This window comes from Drosophila novamexicana, unplaced genomic scaffold (genome assembly GCF_003285875.2).
Source record: "Drosophila novamexicana strain 15010-1031.04,08,12 unplaced genomic scaffold, DnovRS2.1 tig00000193-arrow-pilon, whole genome shotgun sequence".
Classification (NCBI taxonomy): domain Eukaryota; kingdom Metazoa; phylum Arthropoda; class Insecta; order Diptera; family Drosophilidae; genus Drosophila; species Drosophila novamexicana.
In genome coordinates, this window is record NW_020824787.1 from 5,942,627 (window position 1) to 5,963,820 (window position 21,194).

The following is a 21,194-nucleotide window of genomic DNA, read 5'->3' on the forward strand; positions in this document are numbered from 1 at the left end:
TTTTCGTCGCACAACATTTTTCGGGTTTCCCATACCTGCGGTACAGGGCACTCGAAGGAAACGACACAAATCAAATTACGCTAATGGCGTACAGGTTAAGAAGGTGCTGGCGTTTGTTAATCCCAGCGACAGGACGACGACAAGGACAACGACACAATTTTTGTTTACCCGCCACTGGCTCACGTGTGATTTGTGGAAGGCATGCAAACACTTCTGCAGTTTTCAGGCGTTGCGGGACAGGAACAAATGGAGACACAACATAGCCCATAGCCCATAGCCCATTGTCCCCGGACCGTGATTTATTGCGTTTCTTTTCTTCCGTTGTGTTCTAATGTTTGTTTTGTTCCCTTTGCCATTTACGTTTCGTTTCGTTACGTTACGTTTCGTTTAACGGAAGGAACTCTGAACGATAAAGCCGGCGAATTGTTTTTGGACAGCCAAAGTCTAATTGGAGGCATGTTGGCCATGTGGCACAATCTCCATGGCAAATAATGGATGATGCCTCGGATTAAGTCGGTTAGCCAGCAAAAGTCACTGAGCCATATGCAACAAACATTTGGTTGCCAAGACATTTTCTCAAAGCTTATTATAATTTATGACATGTTCCCTGAGTACATCTGTATACATATGCCCGTGACTTTAGGCAAGCGTCTGTTTTTATTTTTCACAGCCAGGAGAAATACACTGCAATTCAGCAATTAGAATGGAACATGTGGAATATAAATGTGCGTGGGGAAGAAAATATTATCAATGCCCCTAAATATACAGGCCTATCTCATAGTTTAGTAGTTAACACAAACTCACATAAGATATCGGACATAAAATGAGTGAGAACGAAGCATACAGAGGAAAGAAATTTCTAGATGATCCAGTCCCATTGTCTATTAACTGGATTTGTATAAAAAATTGTTTGTTTTTATTTGGGATTATAGTTGTCTAATAAGATAAGAAGAGATTGTAAAAAGAAACCTAACTTCCGGGTGAAAGATCATTGGGCAGGAAGAACAAGGACGCAACTGTCTTAAGTGTTTCTTTCATATTATCTATATGTCATTATCTTACAATCGCAGCATGTTCATTGACAACTAACTTTGTATGATTATAACTATCTAAAGCTTTCTCGATAAAATATATGTTATATGTTGGCAAAATGTATTTACTCCACACCTGCAATATATTCTCAATTAAACCCCAGTATGTATAAATTGAAGCACGTACACCGAATCGTTTATATATTAGACATTTTCGTTAGCTAATATTATGCTTAAAGTCCCCACATTATTTTCCCCAAAATTTATTACTTTCGCACATTCGAAAGCCCTTAGAAACTGTTTACTTTTTTGTCCAATGTCAAAGCCCTTGCCGTCCCCAGAGTCCCATTCGTGGCCGTGACAAGGCAGACGACTCTATTCCAAAGAGAATTAAACACGTCGAAAACATGAACAACAATTTACCTGCCACGCCCACGCACACAGCATTGGCAACTTTAAATTACGTGTAACTTGGCATTATGGAGAACCTACAGCCTTCAACCTTTTGCATCCTAAGCAAGCGTGAACGTGATTTGGTTGCACAAACAACAACAATCAAATCAATCTCAATCTTTATATATTTCTCTACCTCACTTTTAGATGTACTTCATTTCTATATATGTGTATATGCCACAATAAAAGGCGTGCCGGCGTTGAGAACAAAACGATGAAGAAGAACGAAATAAGAAAACGCTGAGCAAAAGACGAAACAGAACAAACGCAGCGCAGGTGAATGCCACAAAGGTATTAACAAGAAGCAAATGAAATTTGTAAACAAACTATCAATCAAACAAATGAGCTGAATAAACACAGACAGCCCAGAGCGAAAGAGAGAGCTAAAGAGAGAGAGAGAGATGAGAGTATCTATGTGCTTAGAGATATTTAGTCAGACAGAAGCTTCTCAGATGCAGGCAACTGATACCCAGCCGACAGGCTCAAGTGGCCAAAACAAAGCTGCGATTGCTACCTGTGAAAATTTCAGCTCTGTGGCACAACAAAAGTCTTCAAGTGTGTATGTTTTGTGTGCGTGCGTGTGTGTGTGTGCTTATGTGTGGGCAGGAAATGCGCTTTGGCTATGCCAAACTAATATGGCATGTAAAATTTTCCCGGTTTGTGTTAAACTTTTGTTCAACATGATGAATGGGCTAAAAGGAAAAGCAAAGAAAATAAATAAAAGAAAATTCCGCTTGTCAGACGGTAGCTGCCAGCTGGGCTGCGCCCCTACAAAAATAGGCGTGGCATGGCGCATGCAATTAATCTTGACATTTTAATCTTGCCATTGTAAGCACTGAAAACAACAAGTACAACTCTCGCGCCAAGTGTTACCAATGCAAGCGTCTGTCTGGCCAACGCCTTTGGGTTAACACGCTCTTTAACCCTCTACTGGCCCGGCCTGCATCGTACCCATGGAATCCAATTAGACAATCAGACACATAAACAATGGTTGGGCAGCCAAAAAAACACACAATAAAATTAAAAGAAATACAAGTAGGAATACTGTGCTAAAGTATGCTCCACTAAGGATATCCTACAGACAGCTTAAAGATAACCTTTACTTGATTTCGGTCGATTTGGAATATAAGACAATTTACAACAAACAGAATTTGCCGTGTAACAAACTTCTTTTTTTATACAAATTTTATGAAACATTGAGAATAAGAACATATTAGGCATTTTTTCTAGAAATTTTACTAGCTGCGATCGACACATTATATATAAGTTTTATATTTTATGGAGTTAAAATATATCCAAATTTACACTTTCCTACACTTTGAAACTCTATTTTTATCTCACCCATAATAGTTACAGGGTATAGACGACTCGCGCAGTCACCAGCTGCTCGCAATTCAGACCCTCAGCTGCTGTGCTAAAGGAAGCTCGGATTCGTATTCGCATACGGATTTGGCTTTGTTTTTGGATCTGTTGCCATTTGCTGCTTCTGACTTTCACTTTCGTCAGCAGAATGCAATTAAAGGCAAGCTTTGCGCGGCACATTTGCGACTATGTTTTTACTTTTGTGCGGTTCTTTTGTCTGCGGCACAAAATGTATCTCAGAGTTTGTATGTATCTTTGAGTACGCATCTGTATGTTCGAATTTACGAGCGAGGCGCCGGCTCGGTCATTGCTCGTTGTTGGCATGTCTAGAAGTCGCATTTGCCCGGGAAAGTGTGAAAAATGCTCTTATTCCGGCGCGCATTTTCTTTTGGCTCGGTGTATTGATTGGGTCTCTGTTGTGCGTGAAAATAGGCGAACACTTTAAGGAAGCTAAGAGGGGCTTTTCACTTTTATAAATTGTAAGCGCCTTATGGGCCTCCTCTCTATTTCTCACTTGAAAATATTTAGTCTGTTGGCTGTTTCAATGCACTTAAATGACATAAGTGAATTAAGAGTTGAACAAATTAAATCGAATGCTTGTTATATTATAAATTATCTTTTCATATCTTTATATTCTAATCTTTTCAGCGAAACAGGTCGCTAAAGTTGGCCAGTTTTACTCGTCGGAGGCTAGAAAAGCCGTAAAGAAAATTTGCTTGGGAAAATATTGTTTCTCAAAAAAATTAAACCAAACGATTTAAGTTGTCTGCCTGTTATTAATTTTCTACTTTCCGAAACTGCAAAATTTGTAGGAATTTAAAAGCAATTTCTTTCACTTTTTTTTGCAGTTTATGCATTTAAAGAACAGTTTTGCTGTCAAAGTTATTAACGTGAATATATCTGAGGGACATTATTGCCCAACACTACACATGAGCTTTTATAGCACGTTTCTCCAGTGTGGCTTAACCAGTGTAAGGAACAATAGGATTTACCAAGTCTAATCATGTGGCGTATCTTTCGCCTTTGGATACAATAAATGCTTTAGAAGATAAACAAGTGACCTGTGCTGGTAAGTGCAGCACACACACATTATATACATAGAAGCAGCTGTTGCCTCAAGGGAGGTCTTCCACATCGCCTCGTTTATTGTGTGTGTGTGTGTGTGTGCTTGTATCTATTTCTATGATTATGGATATTGCTCATTAGGCTGATGGCTGCCAAGGCAGCATCAAAGTTTGCTTATTATTATTTATTTATACGAGCCAGACAGTCAGCTAATTTCAGACCGACTGACCGCATGCCATTTATGCGATGAAAAAGCCTCCAAAAACTGCCAGAAATTTGGTATGCTGTCAGCTGCGAGCACTTTTTCTCTTCTCCAGCTGAAAATGTAAATGGCTAAACGAAACAAAACAAAAAACAGCGCCAAATTTGCATCTTTCTCGATATAGAAAAATGACGCAACTAGACGAAAATCGAAAAATAAAATATCCATAAATATGTATCTATATTCTACATATGGCAAAAGTTTATGTTGCAGCGTCAGTCACTGTGAATTGTTTTTTGTTTTATTTGGCATTTTAGATTTCTACATCGTTTCTTCTTGTTTTTATATTTTGTATTGCGAAAGAAGTAAAGGCAGGGTATACCTTGCCGAGCTATTTGAATTTCGCCCTGTTAAATCTGAAAAATATCTATCTACAAGTCCCACAAATTTTTGTTAGAAGTAACCAATTAGTTTTCCTCGATAATGCTAACTCATTCCAAAAACAGAGTATATTCTAGTCAGTAGTTTTTTTAAATTTATATATTTTTATTATCTTTTTTTATGCCTGAATTTTTTGTGATTTGCCAAAAGTAAATAAACTCCGACAAGTTTTAACCATTAGCCAAAAAAGAAAAGAAACGCGTTTCTGTTTTTAAATTTGTGAATAGAATTTCATAGAAAATTAAATAAAAGCTTTTAATGAATGTGAAGTCTGAGGCAGGCATCTTGAGGGAGTTTATGGCACACACATTTGTGGTATTAAGAAAGAAACCAAAAGGCGAGGCTAAAAATTCCCAAAAAAGAAAAAAAAATAGAAAAAATTATAAAAGTTAAATTGAAATAATTTGTATATAAATAGATATAAATTAGAAACGAAATACAAGCTGCAGACTGAAGTTGAAATAGAATTTTTTTTGAAAATCTCATAAGCAAAATAAAATATTTGTGACCTGTTTTAACGCACAAAATCAAAAATAAAAAATGTGCAAATTGCATTAATTACGGACAGGCACATGTGTTGGACTACAAAGAGATCGTTTTCCCAACTCACTGAACCATTAAACTACGAGTTCGTTGGCCCAATTTGGCAACAGGCGACAATAAACAATAGCTGAAAAGAAAACCAAAAACAATAACAACACCCACAACATAGCCAAAAAGTCTGTCTATGTAAATGTGTTTTTAATTAAATACCTTTTGTTGTGGACTTAACAAATATTTCTGTAAGACAAAAGCAAAGGGAAACAGAACCCATTCAGCTAAAAGCTAATGCTGGCCCAGAACCACCTTCTACCTGTATAAGTACCTGTAGACCTGACTTCGCTTTGTCATAAGCCATTCCTCAACTCTTATGGGGCTACGTGCTGACCAATTTCAATGTGAAACTAATTATTTTGGCGGGCATTTCCCACAGCTCATTTAAGATACGGCAACGCATACTGACTTGGCGAGTATTTATATTCCAATGTAATTTACACAGATACAGATACTCGCATTCTGTAGACACACAACAAAGCACATTTTTGTAATGCTTAGAACAAAAACTAGCTATAAAGCAATGGGTAATTTTTTCTGTTTATTTCTTTGGAATTTCTATTGCATACTATTAAATGGCAGTTACACGCGTTTTGCATATTAAACAACAAACATGAAACACACACACACACAAACAGACAGAACACGCTCAGATACATGTTGGTAGTCGAGTATCTGTGGGATAGCAGCACATGGGTGCCATGCGTCAGTTTTATGGCGCCTGCCTTCGTCATTGAAGCAGCAACAGGTGCACTGACTCCTATAACAAACATTATGCGCGGCGCTCAACCCTCTCAGTCCCTCGAGACCACCTGCCCTATACACATACATCTAGATACTTAGTAGCTTTTATGCCGTTTATTGATTGGGGCTTTCCGTTTCTGTATCTGTTTATGCATTGTATCTGCCATCGACTGTGCCAAATGGTTCATGTTATTTCGCTTAATTGACTTTGGCAAAGGCGCACAGCGCGCTGTTTTAAGCTACGGTCACACTGTTTTTCGAGTTAACACAGCAGAATCAACTTGATCGGAAACCGGGCACACCTTAAATGACAGTACATTCGGTTTCAATAACCAGAGTGACCAACTTATATGATTTAGTGTTAAGCAGCTAGCGATCTATCGATAATTGATGGCAATATCAAACATCAGATCGACTAATAAACAAACATTGAGGCCGACAAATAGGACTTGTCCTTCGTATCGAGCGAACTGTGAAGAAGTTAAAGTCCAAAGATCTTATTTTAGTCCAGCCGTAGCTCTAGTTTATCAGTTGTACTATTTATTCGCCACAAGCTTGTTGTTTGTTTTTATAGGCCGTGGGTCAAGAGCACATATGAAATTCAATTTTCTAAATTGATAGAAACATTGATTGATTGTGAAATTTTATAAGTACACATCTAAACTGACAGTTCCCTTACATAACTGAATTCAATAGGTAGCGCAGTTGTAAAAGTAACGGTCTAATGTTTGTAAGCGTTCTAAATGAATTTAAACTATTTTATTTAAAATTTTATGGCACATTAAAATCTATTCGATTCCATACCATATCATTTAGTTTAGTTTGATAAACGTTTCACAGCCAAAATGTTAGAATTTAGTTACGTTGCTTTTAAGATGAAACAATGCTTAATATTTTTTTTAATATTTGCTGTTATGAGTTCCTTGGAGACTTTAGTAAGTAAATTGTTCGCACCCAATAAATAATTTAAATACTAACCACTATTTTCCAAAGCCCTGTGATAAAAAACAATCGGAGCTTCAATGCGATTGCAGTCAACTTTCAAGGACTTGCGCTGTGAATAAGCAAGTGTTTACGCAAAGGGACTTTTCATCGACATTATTTCAAAGAATCCAAAACACATATTATTATATTGAAAGAAGTGAAAAAGTTAGTTGGTTTGGAGCTGCGCAAGCATGCCATCGCCTCGGAGCCCATCTGATTCGTCTGGAATCTGCCGAAAATTATGATGCCGTAGTCCAAAATTTGCAGGATACAAATCATTACTGGACAGACACTAACAATCTTGTATCGAATGAGAGTTTTAATTCATTAACTACGGGCAATAAGGCTGTTTACTTTAATTGGCATAAAGACGAACCGAATACCAAGTCTAACCTTAACCGCTGCGTGGAGCTTAACAGAGATAATGGAGATACACACATGAGAGTCACGAGGTGCGACACATTAAATAATTTTATCTGTCAATTGTAATAACGAAAATAACCACTAACTGGGATGTAAACAATTTATTTAAATAAGAGAAAATATCAATAAAAATATGATGCATATAAATAATGCTTGTGAAAATTTATTATATAAAACTGTGGTTAAGAGGATAAACGTAACATCTAACTTTTAGCCTCTAAGAAGAAGAAAGTTTCAGGCGGGTATTTTCAGGCATGCCAAATTAAATTAATATAGCATTACCAAGCATTAGTGTCGTGCCACAGTGGAAAAAAATTGGGTTTTAGTATCGATTCACATTTAGATTGAGTATCATGACTTGGAAAATCGTGCAATATTTGATGGTCTTGGGAATGATACTAACCATTAGTAATTTAACAGGAAGTTCGGTAAGTGTTGCAGCCTAACTGGAAACTAATTATATGGTAAACTATATAAATTTTCTGAATTTAAGAATAATCGCTGTGACCACCAATGTAATAAATATTGTACCGAGCAGTTTCAGCCGAAACTAAGGCAGATGGTTAACATAGAAACTTGTGCGGCGGCAAATTCGAGGACTAACAGTCGTACTTTAGATAAACTTAACAAATCGAAAGATGAAATAACAATAAGTGACGCCAACTTTAAGCGATTCAATGGCAGATTCTATCACAGAACAAACGGGCAAAATAAGGTCAGTTGGTATGAAGCTGTTCATAGGTGCCATCAGCTGCACTCGCATTTGTATGGTATTAGAGACGAGGCTGAGTTCGATACGATGGTCGAGGATCTCAACATCGACTGGCGAAACAATTATTGGGTCGATATAACTGATCTTGACGTTAAATATCAATATCATTCATTTTGTCGTGGCGAAATTTCAACATATTTTAACTGGCACATTGGCAAACCAGAAAAGTGCAATGGAGATGAGCATTGCGTTGAGTTACAAAATATTAATGGGACTGTACGTATGAGTGATCGAAGCTGCGAATATCTAAATAATTATATATGTGAGCTCATAGAGTGAGATGTTATGCACTATGAGTCTAGCAAAGCTTATGCATTAAATCTTCAGTAATAAATCAAATCAAATTATGTTCTTGACAACTGCTAGAGATAAATGTACTAATTGAATCAATTATATTTCGTAAGGTGACAGAATTGTGTTTTGATTCTCATTGTAATTCTTCGTTAATTCTATTACCATGCATATTAGCTGGCAATTAACATGTAAAAACAAGCCGTTTGGGCTCATTTTTAAAGTGAAAACATTTTAATTACAGCTAAGCCGCAATATTTTAAAAAGCATACATATTATGTTAAAAGTTTTATAAGCAAGCTATTATAGAATTGTCTACTCTATCCCAGACTTTTTAAAAATTAGTTAAATATGTATAAGGTTACTTGTGATAACAAAATTCTCCAACTCAGCAAAAGGGTAAAGTTTCTGCCAGCAAGTTGGAGAAAAACTAATTAACTCAACTCATGACCTTTTAGCGTAGTCGAATCATTTGTTCGGCCTTACAACGGAATCTAGCCCATTTTGCTTATTTTTATTGGATGATGTTACTGAACAAATTTGTTTTTAAATGATCTGATCAAACAGGTTAGCGCTGGCTTTCAAAAGGGTGTTAATAATAAGTATTTAGCATATGAAAAAACACAAAGTTGTGCGACCAGTTTCTGTTAAAATTAATACCAAAACGAAATTCTGCTTAACAGTGCGCAGAGGAAGAGCTGGCGATATGATTGTTTCCCAGAATCAGCGTATGGCATTAACATTTTGAGAGCGAGGTTTCCTTTCTTTTCGGAATTTAATTTGATTAGAGACTCGAAACGAAATATATGTACATATTTAAGTACTATGAAATGTAATGCTTTGAATTTTGTGTGGTTGATAAAAGCGGCATATTGCAAAACTGAAGCGGATGTTTTTGTTAGATATACATATTTCATTATTATATATAAATTATATATGTATATAAATATATGAGTTTATCAGTCAAACAAAGGCTAGCCCAGACAAGCCCAGAGAACGCTGCGGCGACATTAACAAGTCGTTGGCATTGCAACAAAATTTAATTCGTAAGATAAACGTAACTAATCTGCATTATTGTAGAGCAAAAAGTCAAACAGAGTGGAGAGGAGGGGGAATCTATAAGAAATATGTGTATAATTCAGACAAAAAATTGATATGAAAACTTGTTGTTTGTTGCTTGTTTAAAGTTGAATATGATAACATTAAACTAAATAAATTACTGGTCTATATAAGAACTGAAATGTATAAAAAATCTGTCAATATGATTAACTTCGAAGAAGGATAAATGACAAAACGATAAAAAAAAATAAATAAAAATAAATTAAAAATATTAAGAAGAGACAATTGCATTCTCAAAACTGATTAGCCGTCCCCCCGTTTATCGTGTAAAACACTTTCCATTTTGAATGAAGTGCGAGCGAGAGACAAAGGAATAGAGGGCAAAGGCCTCCAGCACAGACAGGACAATACCATATAGGATTACGTACAGAAGTTTATATAAATGTCTTCTGAGTCTGGGATCTGGTGAGTTCCGTTTGCCATTGCCTGCCCCGTTTTAGCCCGACCCGCCCTGGCCAGACGACGTGCCTTGTCTGCGACGTGATTTGAACACGCAAAAGATATCCGCACTGGGTTTTTGTCTCTATTCGCCACTTTTTCTTTCAGTTGAGTTATTTTTTGGTTTTCTATTTTTTTTTTTTTTTGTGCTCTTTTGTCTGACTGTTTGGCTGTGTGTGTGTATGTGTGTGTCGAGTGTGTGTGTTGCTTCCTAAATGTGTTTTTGGCTGGGTCGTCAGACACGCGCATCTTTTGCTTACTTTTCTTATGTTTATAAAATTGAGAATTTTATGGCTGAACCCAAAACCCGAACCGCACAAGCAGCAGCCCAATGACTTTTCCTATTTTAAAAACTTAACATATGTGTGTGTGTGTGCATGTGTGTGTGTGTGTATGTGTATGGTAAGTGAAATGTATATACATTTTGTGGAAGAGTCCTTGAAAATAGCTGTCAGCAGTCAGTTTCAACTCCGCGGCGTGTTAATAACTGCAATGCACTCTTAAGTTGTTTGAAATTGCGTCGCAGATACTTTTGTATCTTTAGACTTTTGTTTATACGCCTCGCGTTCGGTTTTAGTTTTGAGTTTTTCTTTCGGTCTCGTGCGTCTTCCTATTGCTGCAGTTGCAGTTGCATCTTGTGGCTCTACGTGTGAATTGGTGCATTTTTATTTTTGGTTGTCGCTTCCGACATATGTTTTGGATTTAAAAACTCATTTTCTGTGTCAATGATTATTTTCTGTCAAACGATGTGAACACGACATTTTCCCATTTTCTACGTATTATTTCCATATTTTTCTTTTTCAAAACATTCTAATTGTCAGGGAATTTTCCGAATGGATGGCTGACGATAACATTTGGCTGCCAGTTGTCTACCGCATACCCATTCAATAAATAGATTATCAACCCACTTACGTACTGTATCTATAAATAGCTTATCATAACGATAATAATATTGACGTTTATGTGGACGTTCACAATAATGTTAGTTGCATAATTCAAGTTATGAGAGATAAAAATCCTTTTTTTCTGCTGGGACAAAAAACATTTGTTAAGTGCACTAGAAGAACATATCAGGATGGAGAATTTTATGATATTATTACTGTCTATTGTGACATGATGAACATGAAGGCATAATTATTTATATTTAGATGCTTAAGCTCTTTTAATATATAATATATCCATATGTAATCCGTAAATCGGTAAAATGAATAAAATAAATGTAGTCTACAAAGCCGACAGCTCTCTGAGTAAACTCAAGGTTTAAGGCTTTCACACATGAAAAATATGACTATAAGCAATCGGCCCCTTTTAGTGTGTACAGGGTATAGGATTATCTGTCACTTCTCTTTTGGCAGCTGTAATTAGATGCAATTTAAGAATTCTGTCACCGACAAATTGCATTTAATTTTTTTGGGGCTTTTCTTTCTTATATATAGTATATGCTCACTCTTCTTTGCGATTTGCCAAAATTCTCAAGGTCATTGAATGGTTCGCTCTGGCCAGTGCATCGTTAAGAATGTTATGCACATGCTTATAGAGGTAGAGATAGACGAGGTGATGAGTCATGCGTTTCGTTTACTCTTGAAATACATTCCATGTCGCAGCAGACTGAAATGCCGACGGTTTTAATTAAGAATAATAACCGGAGGCGACAAGTTTCAAAGCCAATGCTAAACAAATATCAAAAAGAAAATTTACCAAATACCAACCACAAATTGTTATTTGATTTTTCAAGAACACGACAAGTGAATATTTCACTTTGAGTTAATTAATTAATATAAATCATATTTTTCTTTTGATTTTCCAAGCATTCGCAAGTGCCTTTCGCTTTTGCTTGGCGCATTAATTTATTTTATTGACATCCAAAAAAAGAAGTGGAATACAATAATAAATAGCAAAAAAAAAAGAGCGAGAGAAAGAAAGAGCTGAAGGCGGAGAAATTCAACAGGCAACAGAAAATAAACAAAATGCGTAATGAGCTGGCGGCATGCGGTTCATATAAGTATAAAAATTAGCTCTTAATACTTATGCGAACGTTTTTTATATGCCAATTGGAGTCGACTATGAGATACCCTGTGGGTACATATAAAAGATCCGAAACTGCTTTTAAAAGTTTGACAAAAAAAACTTACTAAAATCATGTGGCTTCTGTTTTTAGTTAAGTTCGACTAGAAATAGACTAAAATCATGAGATCTGGATTTTGTAGATGTCGTAAAGGCAAAGAATTTTTGATATTTTTTCCTAGTGTATGTTGGATTTCCATTTACGTACATGCGTCTAAAGAAGCCCAATTACATTGATACTGATAATGTACATTGATATTGATATTTGAGATAGTTAGGTAAAAATAGGCGCTATTTTATTTAAAAATATGTCCACACGAATTTTCTGTTTGAACGCAACGTTTTTATTGCCAAGCGCTAATTTAAAACAAACAATGTCTATGAGTTTTAGGTAGAGAAATAGTAAAAGTATTTATGACCAGATTTTACAGCATGTTAAGCTCCACTGAACCTTAAGTACAGGGCAGTAAAATGTACCTTTACCTCACACATTAGTTTTATTTTTTATTTTGCACGCTCGTCTTGACGTTAATGCGTTATTAATTTGTTCAATACCAGGCCCCTGCAATGTGTGTGCTTTTTATTTTCAATTAATGAGAGCACAAATTATGGCTACAATTGGATTGAAATGATCATTTCAGCTGCAGCTATCTAAGCTGACTTAAAGTTAACTTGAGATCACACCAAACACGTGAGCTGTGGATCATTAAAATACCTGCAACTGTAGTCGGCTACTTAGTTGAATTGTATACTATAGAAATGGGTGTGGATATTTGATATGACCACAAAAACCGCAGTGTGTGGGAAATTGAATGCACAATAAAAATGTCTCTCTCTCTGTGTGTGTGTATAAAAAGTGGCACACAAATTGCTTAGTACACACAACTGCAATTGGAATTGTTTCCCACGTGTATTTAAACAGTTTCACCTAATTACGTTTTTGCGCTCACAAAAGATGTCTACCGATCGGGGCTGAATGGCGGTAGGTGGTTGGGGTTGAGCAAATAATCAAGCCGCCAAATACGACACACAGCCTTTCTCCCCCCCTTACACACGCTTTTGGTCAGGCCATAAAATGTAATGCTCAAGTTAATTTATGGTTTTTACATGACTAAATCGCGCCCAAGTAAGATATATCTGTGCTTGTCTGTATCTGCATCTGTATCTCTATCTTTAGTGTTAGCTGTATCCGCATCTGCATCTGTATATTTAGCGTTCTGTGGATTCCGAAGCGTCACTGGTTTAGTGGCACGCATGAAGCAGCTACAACATAAATAACAAATTAAACGACAAAAAAACAAACAGCACGAGTTGCACTTTTGGGGAAGCTCAAAATATTATAATAAAAAAACGTCGTGCAGCAAATCGCACGTTTTTCTTTTTTGTTTAGATTTTTTTTGTGCATTTCTATAGATCGAAGGGGAAAAAAACACTGAGTCGTCGCCCACTTGGGGGAAACCCTTCAAACTATTTCTCGTTTAGTCGTAATGCATATTTGTGCGCTGCTTTCAAAAGCTGCCCCAAATTTTACCTGCCCCATCCATTTATCCAGCTAGGGGACAGTTATGTACAATAAATGCATTCTTATGCGATTTGAGACTTTTTTTTTAGTTTTTTTTTGTATGTGTTTGTACAAATAGAGTGCATCTAAAATGTTTTCTAAATATTCTACTTAATCAAAATTTGTAATATAGAATATTCTGAGCAAAGATAGTGGGCGTATATAAGTTTGTTTTAAAAGTGCTGTAGACATTAATGAATTATTAATGAGATGTGTAGCCTTTTCCTTTAAACTTAATATAAACGATAATAACACGATTGTCCATAATTAATATGTCTATATTTTATCGATAAAAGCCAATTATAAGGAACTAACCCAGACAGATTGTTCAAAGAATTTCGCATCAGCAAACTAATACTTCAGATGGGGACTTATCCCTCTTGTCTTAAATTATATTTTTCCTAAATCAAAAAATTGTTTATAAAGCTTTTTCAAAAGATGCAATACTATTGACACCTTAAATTGTTTTATATAACGGCTTATATCTAGTGCCCAACTACCGTATAGTTCATGAAACTATCAAGCTGTTAAGTAAAAACTCCTGACCGTGTGCCTAATGGTAAAACCATTTGCAGCCCCTTTGAAGATGAAGTATGCAGCAAGTGGGGATATCCTGCAGTTTCAACTGAGCCTCTTGACACAGAAAGGCGGCTAAAAGCCTGCAAGGCAACAGCAACAACAACAACAAAAAATGGCATTGTGAAAGTAAAACGCGCAACGGGCCAGACAAATATCCATATGCATATAGTGCGAGTTCAAAGAGTGAGTCAACGTCTACGCTAGGCAGAGTCTATGAGTCAGTAGACTCGGGCACGACGTGCACAAATTTCAATATTGGGATATTTGCCCGAAATTGCAATGTAAAATGCGACACTGAAATTTATGCAGAGTTCTTGTTGTTGTAAACACAATTGTTAGAGTGCCTCGAGTTACCCAATGCAAATTGCGTGCATTTGAATAATCGAATGCATAAACAAGGCGAGGTCAACGCAATTACAAGGAATGCAAAGTCCAAAGAGAACCAAACCAAGAAACTAAATAACAACGCAAAAAGAAGGCAGTGAGCTGCTGTGGCACAGGCTAATTACGCGTGTCAAGTATCTGTAAGATACATTTCGCATAATTACCATCTAGATGCAAACGAGCTGGCACAACTTTGCTCAAGTGCCACCAAATGAGCAAATCAAACAAAGACTGCAAACAGTTAGATCAACAACAACTTGTTGCATTAACAGCCCACTCTCCGACCCCTCCCCCTACTCTAAGCCCATTTGTCATCCTGCAGCCCTGAGTGCCAGCTCATTGTAGCTGGCATTTGCATGGTGCCACACCGCTTCTCCTTCAGCTGGCGCATTGCAGCTTAGATGAAATGGCCACAGATAGACCCTGGGACGGGCCTATGAAATGCAACGCATTCATTTTGCTGCAAGTATCTGTTAGTTTGTTGTACTTCGCTACGCTGTGGACTGAGTCACCAGCGACAATATTTTTGCACTCGTGTTTATGACACAAGCAGCCACTGGAACGCGAGCGGTAGTGGGAACAGTAATGGAATATGGGAACAGTAGCAGTGCCTAGTAACAGAGCTGGAGCTGCAGCCAAAGTATCTGGGCGGCATAAATCAGCAGTAGATAAAGAAAATCGCAACAAAGCACTAGATAAACGATGGCATATAAAAAAAGATACTCATATTAGAGCTAGTTAAGTGCCATAAACTGGGGTAGACATGCACACATTCATACACACACTCGCACACATACTCAAGCTCTCATGCAGTTGATACAACATCTATGAAGTGTACTTTTTACTTGGCCACGAGCGTCAGCGGATGTTAACTCGGTGTAAAAGTCGGGTGTGAGGTGCAGATGGGGGTATTGGCAATGTGAACAGTGAGCGCCCGTTGTGATCGAAGTCATTTTGAGTCAATAGTGAGCTGACATGTTAACAACAAACAAACAAACAAACAGAAGGCAACACCTAAAAGCATTTCATATAACACCCAAGTTGTTGGAAATGTGCTGTCAAAGACCGCTCTTCAAATATTGAGGCGAAGTTTGTAACAGAAACCACAAGAACTAGTTGCTTTTTGACGAGTGTTTTTGCAAATAAGGTTCAAAATGGGTAAATCACGTATATACTGGTAAAAAAAAAAAAAACAACTCCATATTTCGTTTTGTATGGAAACAATTAGAACGGGGACTCTTGACTAAACCATTGTGAGATTTTGCTATTCACAATTAATTTATTCTATGTGTGCAAATCTATATCAATATATGTGCTCCAAAAACCCAAACACTAATGAATTAAGCGAATAAATAAAAGCAACAATCGCAACAATAGAAAGCGACAACAGTTCCGCAACGGTCACAAAAACCGCACTTAACCCAAAGTGTGTGCGACTCTGAATAAAAACAATTACAATAAATTAATTTAATGGCAACACAAACAAAGTCACAGCGCCAGCAGCAATATAAACAGACCAAAAAAATAATAATGAAACAATAAAAATAACAAAAACAAATGTCAGCTCAACAACAACAACTGTTAAAATGTATTTTAATTGCGCACAATGAAGAGCTGCTGCCCGCTGGCCGCTGTCAGCCTAGACAAATCGAAGCGAAGGCTGATTCCCAAGTCCAAGTCTCGGTCTCCGTGGCGGAGTCATTGATCTTCGTTTGCCCCGACATAAGGCGACAGCGAATCGACACGCCCCAGACTGCGACAACAACAACAACAACAGCAATTACAGCAAGTGCAAGTCCAAGAGCTTGAGCAGAAGCACGAGAAAGACATCAACGTCGACCGAAAACATCAAAATCAACATGAACATTAACGTCAAAGGCAGACAGAAAGGTCGCAGGCAGTTTTGCGACCATTTCTACGCGATGTTGCTGGTGCCTAGCCTAAGGGTTAAGGTCGCCCGACGCCCTTTTTTACGAATAGTTCAATATATAAATACCCTCTCCTCATAAAAGGTAAATGTGGATATAATAGTTTTGGCAAATGTATCTATGATAAGTATTTTAGAATAAAATAGGATCGATAACGTATCATAATTTCATTAGGATTTAAGAAATAATATACTATATATATAAATTGTATGAGAATGTGTGTTATATTGATTTATGCATGTTTGTGCACATATACAGGGTATCTGCTAGTCAATCAGATCAGATTATCAGTTACTAACATTCGATTGAATAGTTTAAGGTTTAGTTAGCATTTCTCATATGCGCATTTGAAATTCGAACCCTTTAAAATTGACGCCATCTGTATGCAAATGTAGAAACTGGGTGGAGAGGCCGGCGAACCGGTTCAAAGGTTGTCCCATTGCTTTGTTTGCTTTGGCTGGGCTGGTTAAGGGTTTTTCTCGGTGTGTTGCCTGCCACGCGAGAGGAAGTTGAAAATGTAATAAAATTGCTTTTTGCTATCGTCGTTTTGTTATAATTAGCATTTGCCGCATGGCAGCAGCTGGCGAAGCGCACACAGCGCAAAGGCGCCCAAAAAAGGAAGTTCCCAGTTCGAATCGTAAAACCCGAGTTAGACGCCATTTGTCGGTCGGTCGATCGTTTGCAGTTTCTATGCCAAATGCATTGGCAAACTATTGACTATGCGAGCTACACTTGCTTTGGGGGTAGTTCGACTAACTCAAACTGAATGATCGGGCTGTGGGGTTAAATCAAAATCAATGTTTGTTTCTAATCTAAAGAAAAAAAAAACTATCTTCTAGATCAGCTTTAGTCAGGCAGATAACATTTGACTTGCTTTAAGTATATAAATATATATACTTAAAAGATTTAATCAATTAGGCTTTTCACATCACTCTATTATTTGAAAGCTGCGTAGAATTATTATTTTTTATTTAATCTTGCAAAATAGTTTGTTTTCAGTTGATCATTATTTTGTGTTTTGTCTAGAGCATTGAAATGTCGTTGCTCGAGTATTTCCACAATTTCGTTGCACTATTACAACTTAATATTTTCAATTTTAATGTTTTTGGCAGTTTGCTTTTCATTTCAAGCAGCGCACAGCCCCCTTTATATTGAATAAGTGCCACATAGCCTATTATTTTCGTGTTGCCAGTCTGGCTGACAGGGACTGCTGCTACACACTGACCCCGCCCTCGCCTCCGCCTCCCCCCCTTCGGATATGGCACATGCAATTAGCTTGAGACTGGCGGCTGGCATGAGGGCATCGAGTCTCCGGTTGCCTTGCCCTTGGAAAATGGAAAATATTGTTACGAGTGCGAGTAGTTTTTATTGTCTAGCCAAAGTAAAGGCACATTAGGGCCATATACAAGTAGATATATAGATACACACGCACACATGCACGCATGCTTCTTCTTCGGTTTCCATATGCAGTTCTGTTGGGCCTTCTAGGGAGAGCTGCTGCTGCCTTGTTTACCTATGTGCCGTGTCCGTGGACTATTAAATTAATTATGCCCGCTTTAATGGCGCTGACTCGCTTCTATTTTATAGATTTATGAAAAAGGCACCCCCCGAAAGCAAACAACAACAATTCTGAAAACACTTCATGCCACTTTTCTAGTTATCTTTAAATGTTTTTTAACATGAAGAACTTTGCAATTTTAATAGTTCTTTTGTGCTTGGGCACTTGTTTTTCCTTTTTACTCGTTTGTAAGCTATTCATTTATCTACTTAATAAATGACCCTGAACTTAATCTTGAAAATATACTTTTATTATTATTACTTATGCCATAAACCGAGTTAAAATGGCTTATGCTCCTTTTGGGATTGAACTCTCAAGTAGAAATACCCTGTACTCGGCTTACTTACTAAGGGATTTGATGCTTATATCTGTTTTATCCACTTACATGTGTACAGGGAATGACAATGGGCATTATTGAAACTATTTCATTTCAATTATAAGCTCTCGTTTTGTAAATTAGACGAATTTAAAAAGATAGAGAATCATAATGAAATCTTTCTAGCTCTCAATTATTATTAACTATCTGTTTAATTATTTTGTTGTGCATTTTTTCATTCGTGCAAATTGGTTGTACATTTTCTAATCTCAAACTAATCAAATTGCGCTTCAACTGATGCCAAAGTGCGCTGCATCTCAAATACACATGTGACTTGTAATGGGGCCTGGTAATGGGTCTGGATTTGCCCCGATGTCCACAATTCTTAGCAGCTGCACGACTCATTCGCTTGTATTTAGCCTTCGAAGTAATTTTCACGCCTTTTGCTTTCGGCTGTCTGTGAATTGTTTGTTGTTTTGCTGTCAGTTTTCGCAGAGCACTAATAAGCGCAACAACAACAACAACAACAACAACAATTGTCCAAGTTCAGTATTGCATTACAGCAAAAAGTCTGTTGTTGACTTTGGCCTACAGAAGTTGCCATTTGGTCGTTCGTGCCCGAAATATAAAATCTCAAATCTGAAATCGTCACATTACACAGCGCGACCCACCAGATACGAGGAGAAACAATAAACAATTAACTTGCACGCGCCTTGTGTTAGTTTTGTTGCGCACCCGGCAACAGTTTGTTAAGTAATTCAACAAAAATATTAAGTTTCATTAAATGCTAACAAAAAGTTTGCTTGTCCGTGCGAATATTTTCAAAGTCGTTTTTTCCCCCAATGCCAACGTGTGTGCATCAAAAGTCTTCAAGTTACAAGAAAATTTGAAAATTATTTTACATGCAAATAATTACATTTTATATTAATAAATAAAATACGAAATATACAGGGGATTGTAATTGTAAATTGATAGACAGTTAAATTGATTTGAATTTTGTATGAGAATTATTTGCAAGCCGCGTTGCAGTGTTGCCATATGTGCAGTGCAGTGCGAGGTGGCAACACTGCAATTCTATCTTGATGTCTAATATTTAACGAACTCTTCACTACGCGAAGTCACGTTGCACATGTTAAAGTGATTGTTAACTTTGATAGGAGCTTGACTAAAGACACGTGCCCCAATAGATATAAAGACTTGACAATGGAGCAAGCGGAAGGAAACATGCGCATAGAAATACAAAACAGATATGGAACAAAGTGAATATGTGTAAAAATTATATATAATACAAAATTGTAATATATCTTTTTTTTTCAATTTTGTATATCATACTCTAATTTTAAAACATTTGAAATGAAAACTGTTATTTGCCAAATCGTGTATGTGATAGAGTAAAAAGCAAAATTGCATTAAGCTCAAGCAAAGTTGCAATAGACAAGGGAAATAAAATTAAAAACAATAAAATATGGACACAACTATACAAGGAACGGCGGCATAGAAATAAGATTGATAACGAACAGCTGTGAATGAAAAACATGTTGAAAGGGTTGCAAGACAAAAACCCACTATAATTATAGACATATACATATGCGCTATTGTTATACCAACCACACCCCCCGCCCCTTTCGCGAGGCCTGTGTGCCGAGTGAATGTCATGTCTGCGGTTACCTGGCGACAGTGGACAGTGTCTAGTTTTCGCACCTGCAAGCGATTATAATCGCGCGCACACGCCACCCCTCGCTGCGCGAACAACTTTAAATAGAGTTGACCGCACGCGCTTTAACAACAACAATTTTGAGCATGGGGTCGCTTAGCTAATGCAGCATTTGGCAAATGCATTTCGCACACCGGAGCCAGCAAAAATTGTAATGGCCAAATGCAATTATTTTTAGCGCATGCAACGACCCGACACAAAATGCTGCTGCCGCATGGGGCACGCGTTGCGCATGTTTGTTGACAATTAATACAAGTTGTTGTTGTAGTTATTGTAGTTGTTGCTGGGCGCACCCAAAAAGCGTTGCTAGCGCTGGAACTGCACTTTATGCATTAATTTCCGCATAACTTGAACACAGGCACAATTGAGCCGACGTTTAGTTGCAGATACATGCACATATATTTGTATCTATAGCTTTTAGCTGGCGACCCCCAGGCAAAAGCTGACCAATTGCATAAAAATTCTTGCACGGCAACTGTAAACTTAATGAACGCATCCGCCGCTGGGTCAAATCCCCGACCGCTCTGTCACTTCTTGGGTGACGGTGACGGCGACGGTGACACAATGTGCAGCCAATCGAGCATTGCAAATCCCCACATGACCGCCCCGCTGGCCAGATACACGAGCAGCTTCTGCAGCCCGCTGGACTGCATTCATTCAAGTTGATGATGAGAAAAATGAGAGAAACGGTTCGCACTTTGATGTTGTTTTAGTGGCTTCAGCTGCTGCTGCTGTTGTCCGTTGACATCGGCATCGCCAGAGGTTATTATACCCAGTTAATAAACCGCAAATTGTGCTGGCTTCTTCTTTGTCTCTCACTCCACTCGCTTAACTTATTGCATTTCAGTCGCCGCCCTTTGACTCGTCGCTGTCACGCATTTGTTGACTTTTCTTATGGATATATTGATTAATCATCATTAGCCGTTTGTTGGGCGTGCAACACAATGGCAAGAAACAGCGTATAATAGTAATTACAGCACATGTGTTCCATTCCGAATGGTTTCGTGCTAAATGCCGCGTTTCCACTAAGCAACATTCACCTCATAATGGCGACAAGTTGGCAGCACTTTTTTTTTGTGGACAGGGTCGTTTTGGAAATTAAATGCAAATTTTAGTGCTAACTTGTTGGCCGTTGGTTTTTGTCATTGTTGCCATATTTGCAATGCATTCA

At 37.5% G+C, this 21,194-nt stretch overlaps 2 protein-coding genes across 4 annotated transcripts in view; one reads left to right on the forward strand and one right to left on the reverse strand.

Moving 5' to 3' along the window:
- LOC115758958 (cytohesin-1) overlaps positions 1 to 21,194 on the reverse strand; it is a 43,539-nt gene that overhangs the window by 12,614 nt on the left and 9,731 nt on the right. The window lies entirely within an intron of this gene.
- Positions 7,628 to 8,444, forward strand: LOC115758963 (C-type lectin 37Db-like). Its single transcript, XM_030699766.1, has 2 exons — positions 7,628 to 7,727; positions 7,793 to 8,444. Exons 1-2 carry the CDS (start codon positions 7,653 to 7,655, stop codon positions 8,348 to 8,350), a joined length of 633 nt encoding a protein of 210 aa, XP_030555626.1. The 5' UTR covers positions 7,628 to 7,652; the 3' UTR covers positions 8,351 to 8,444.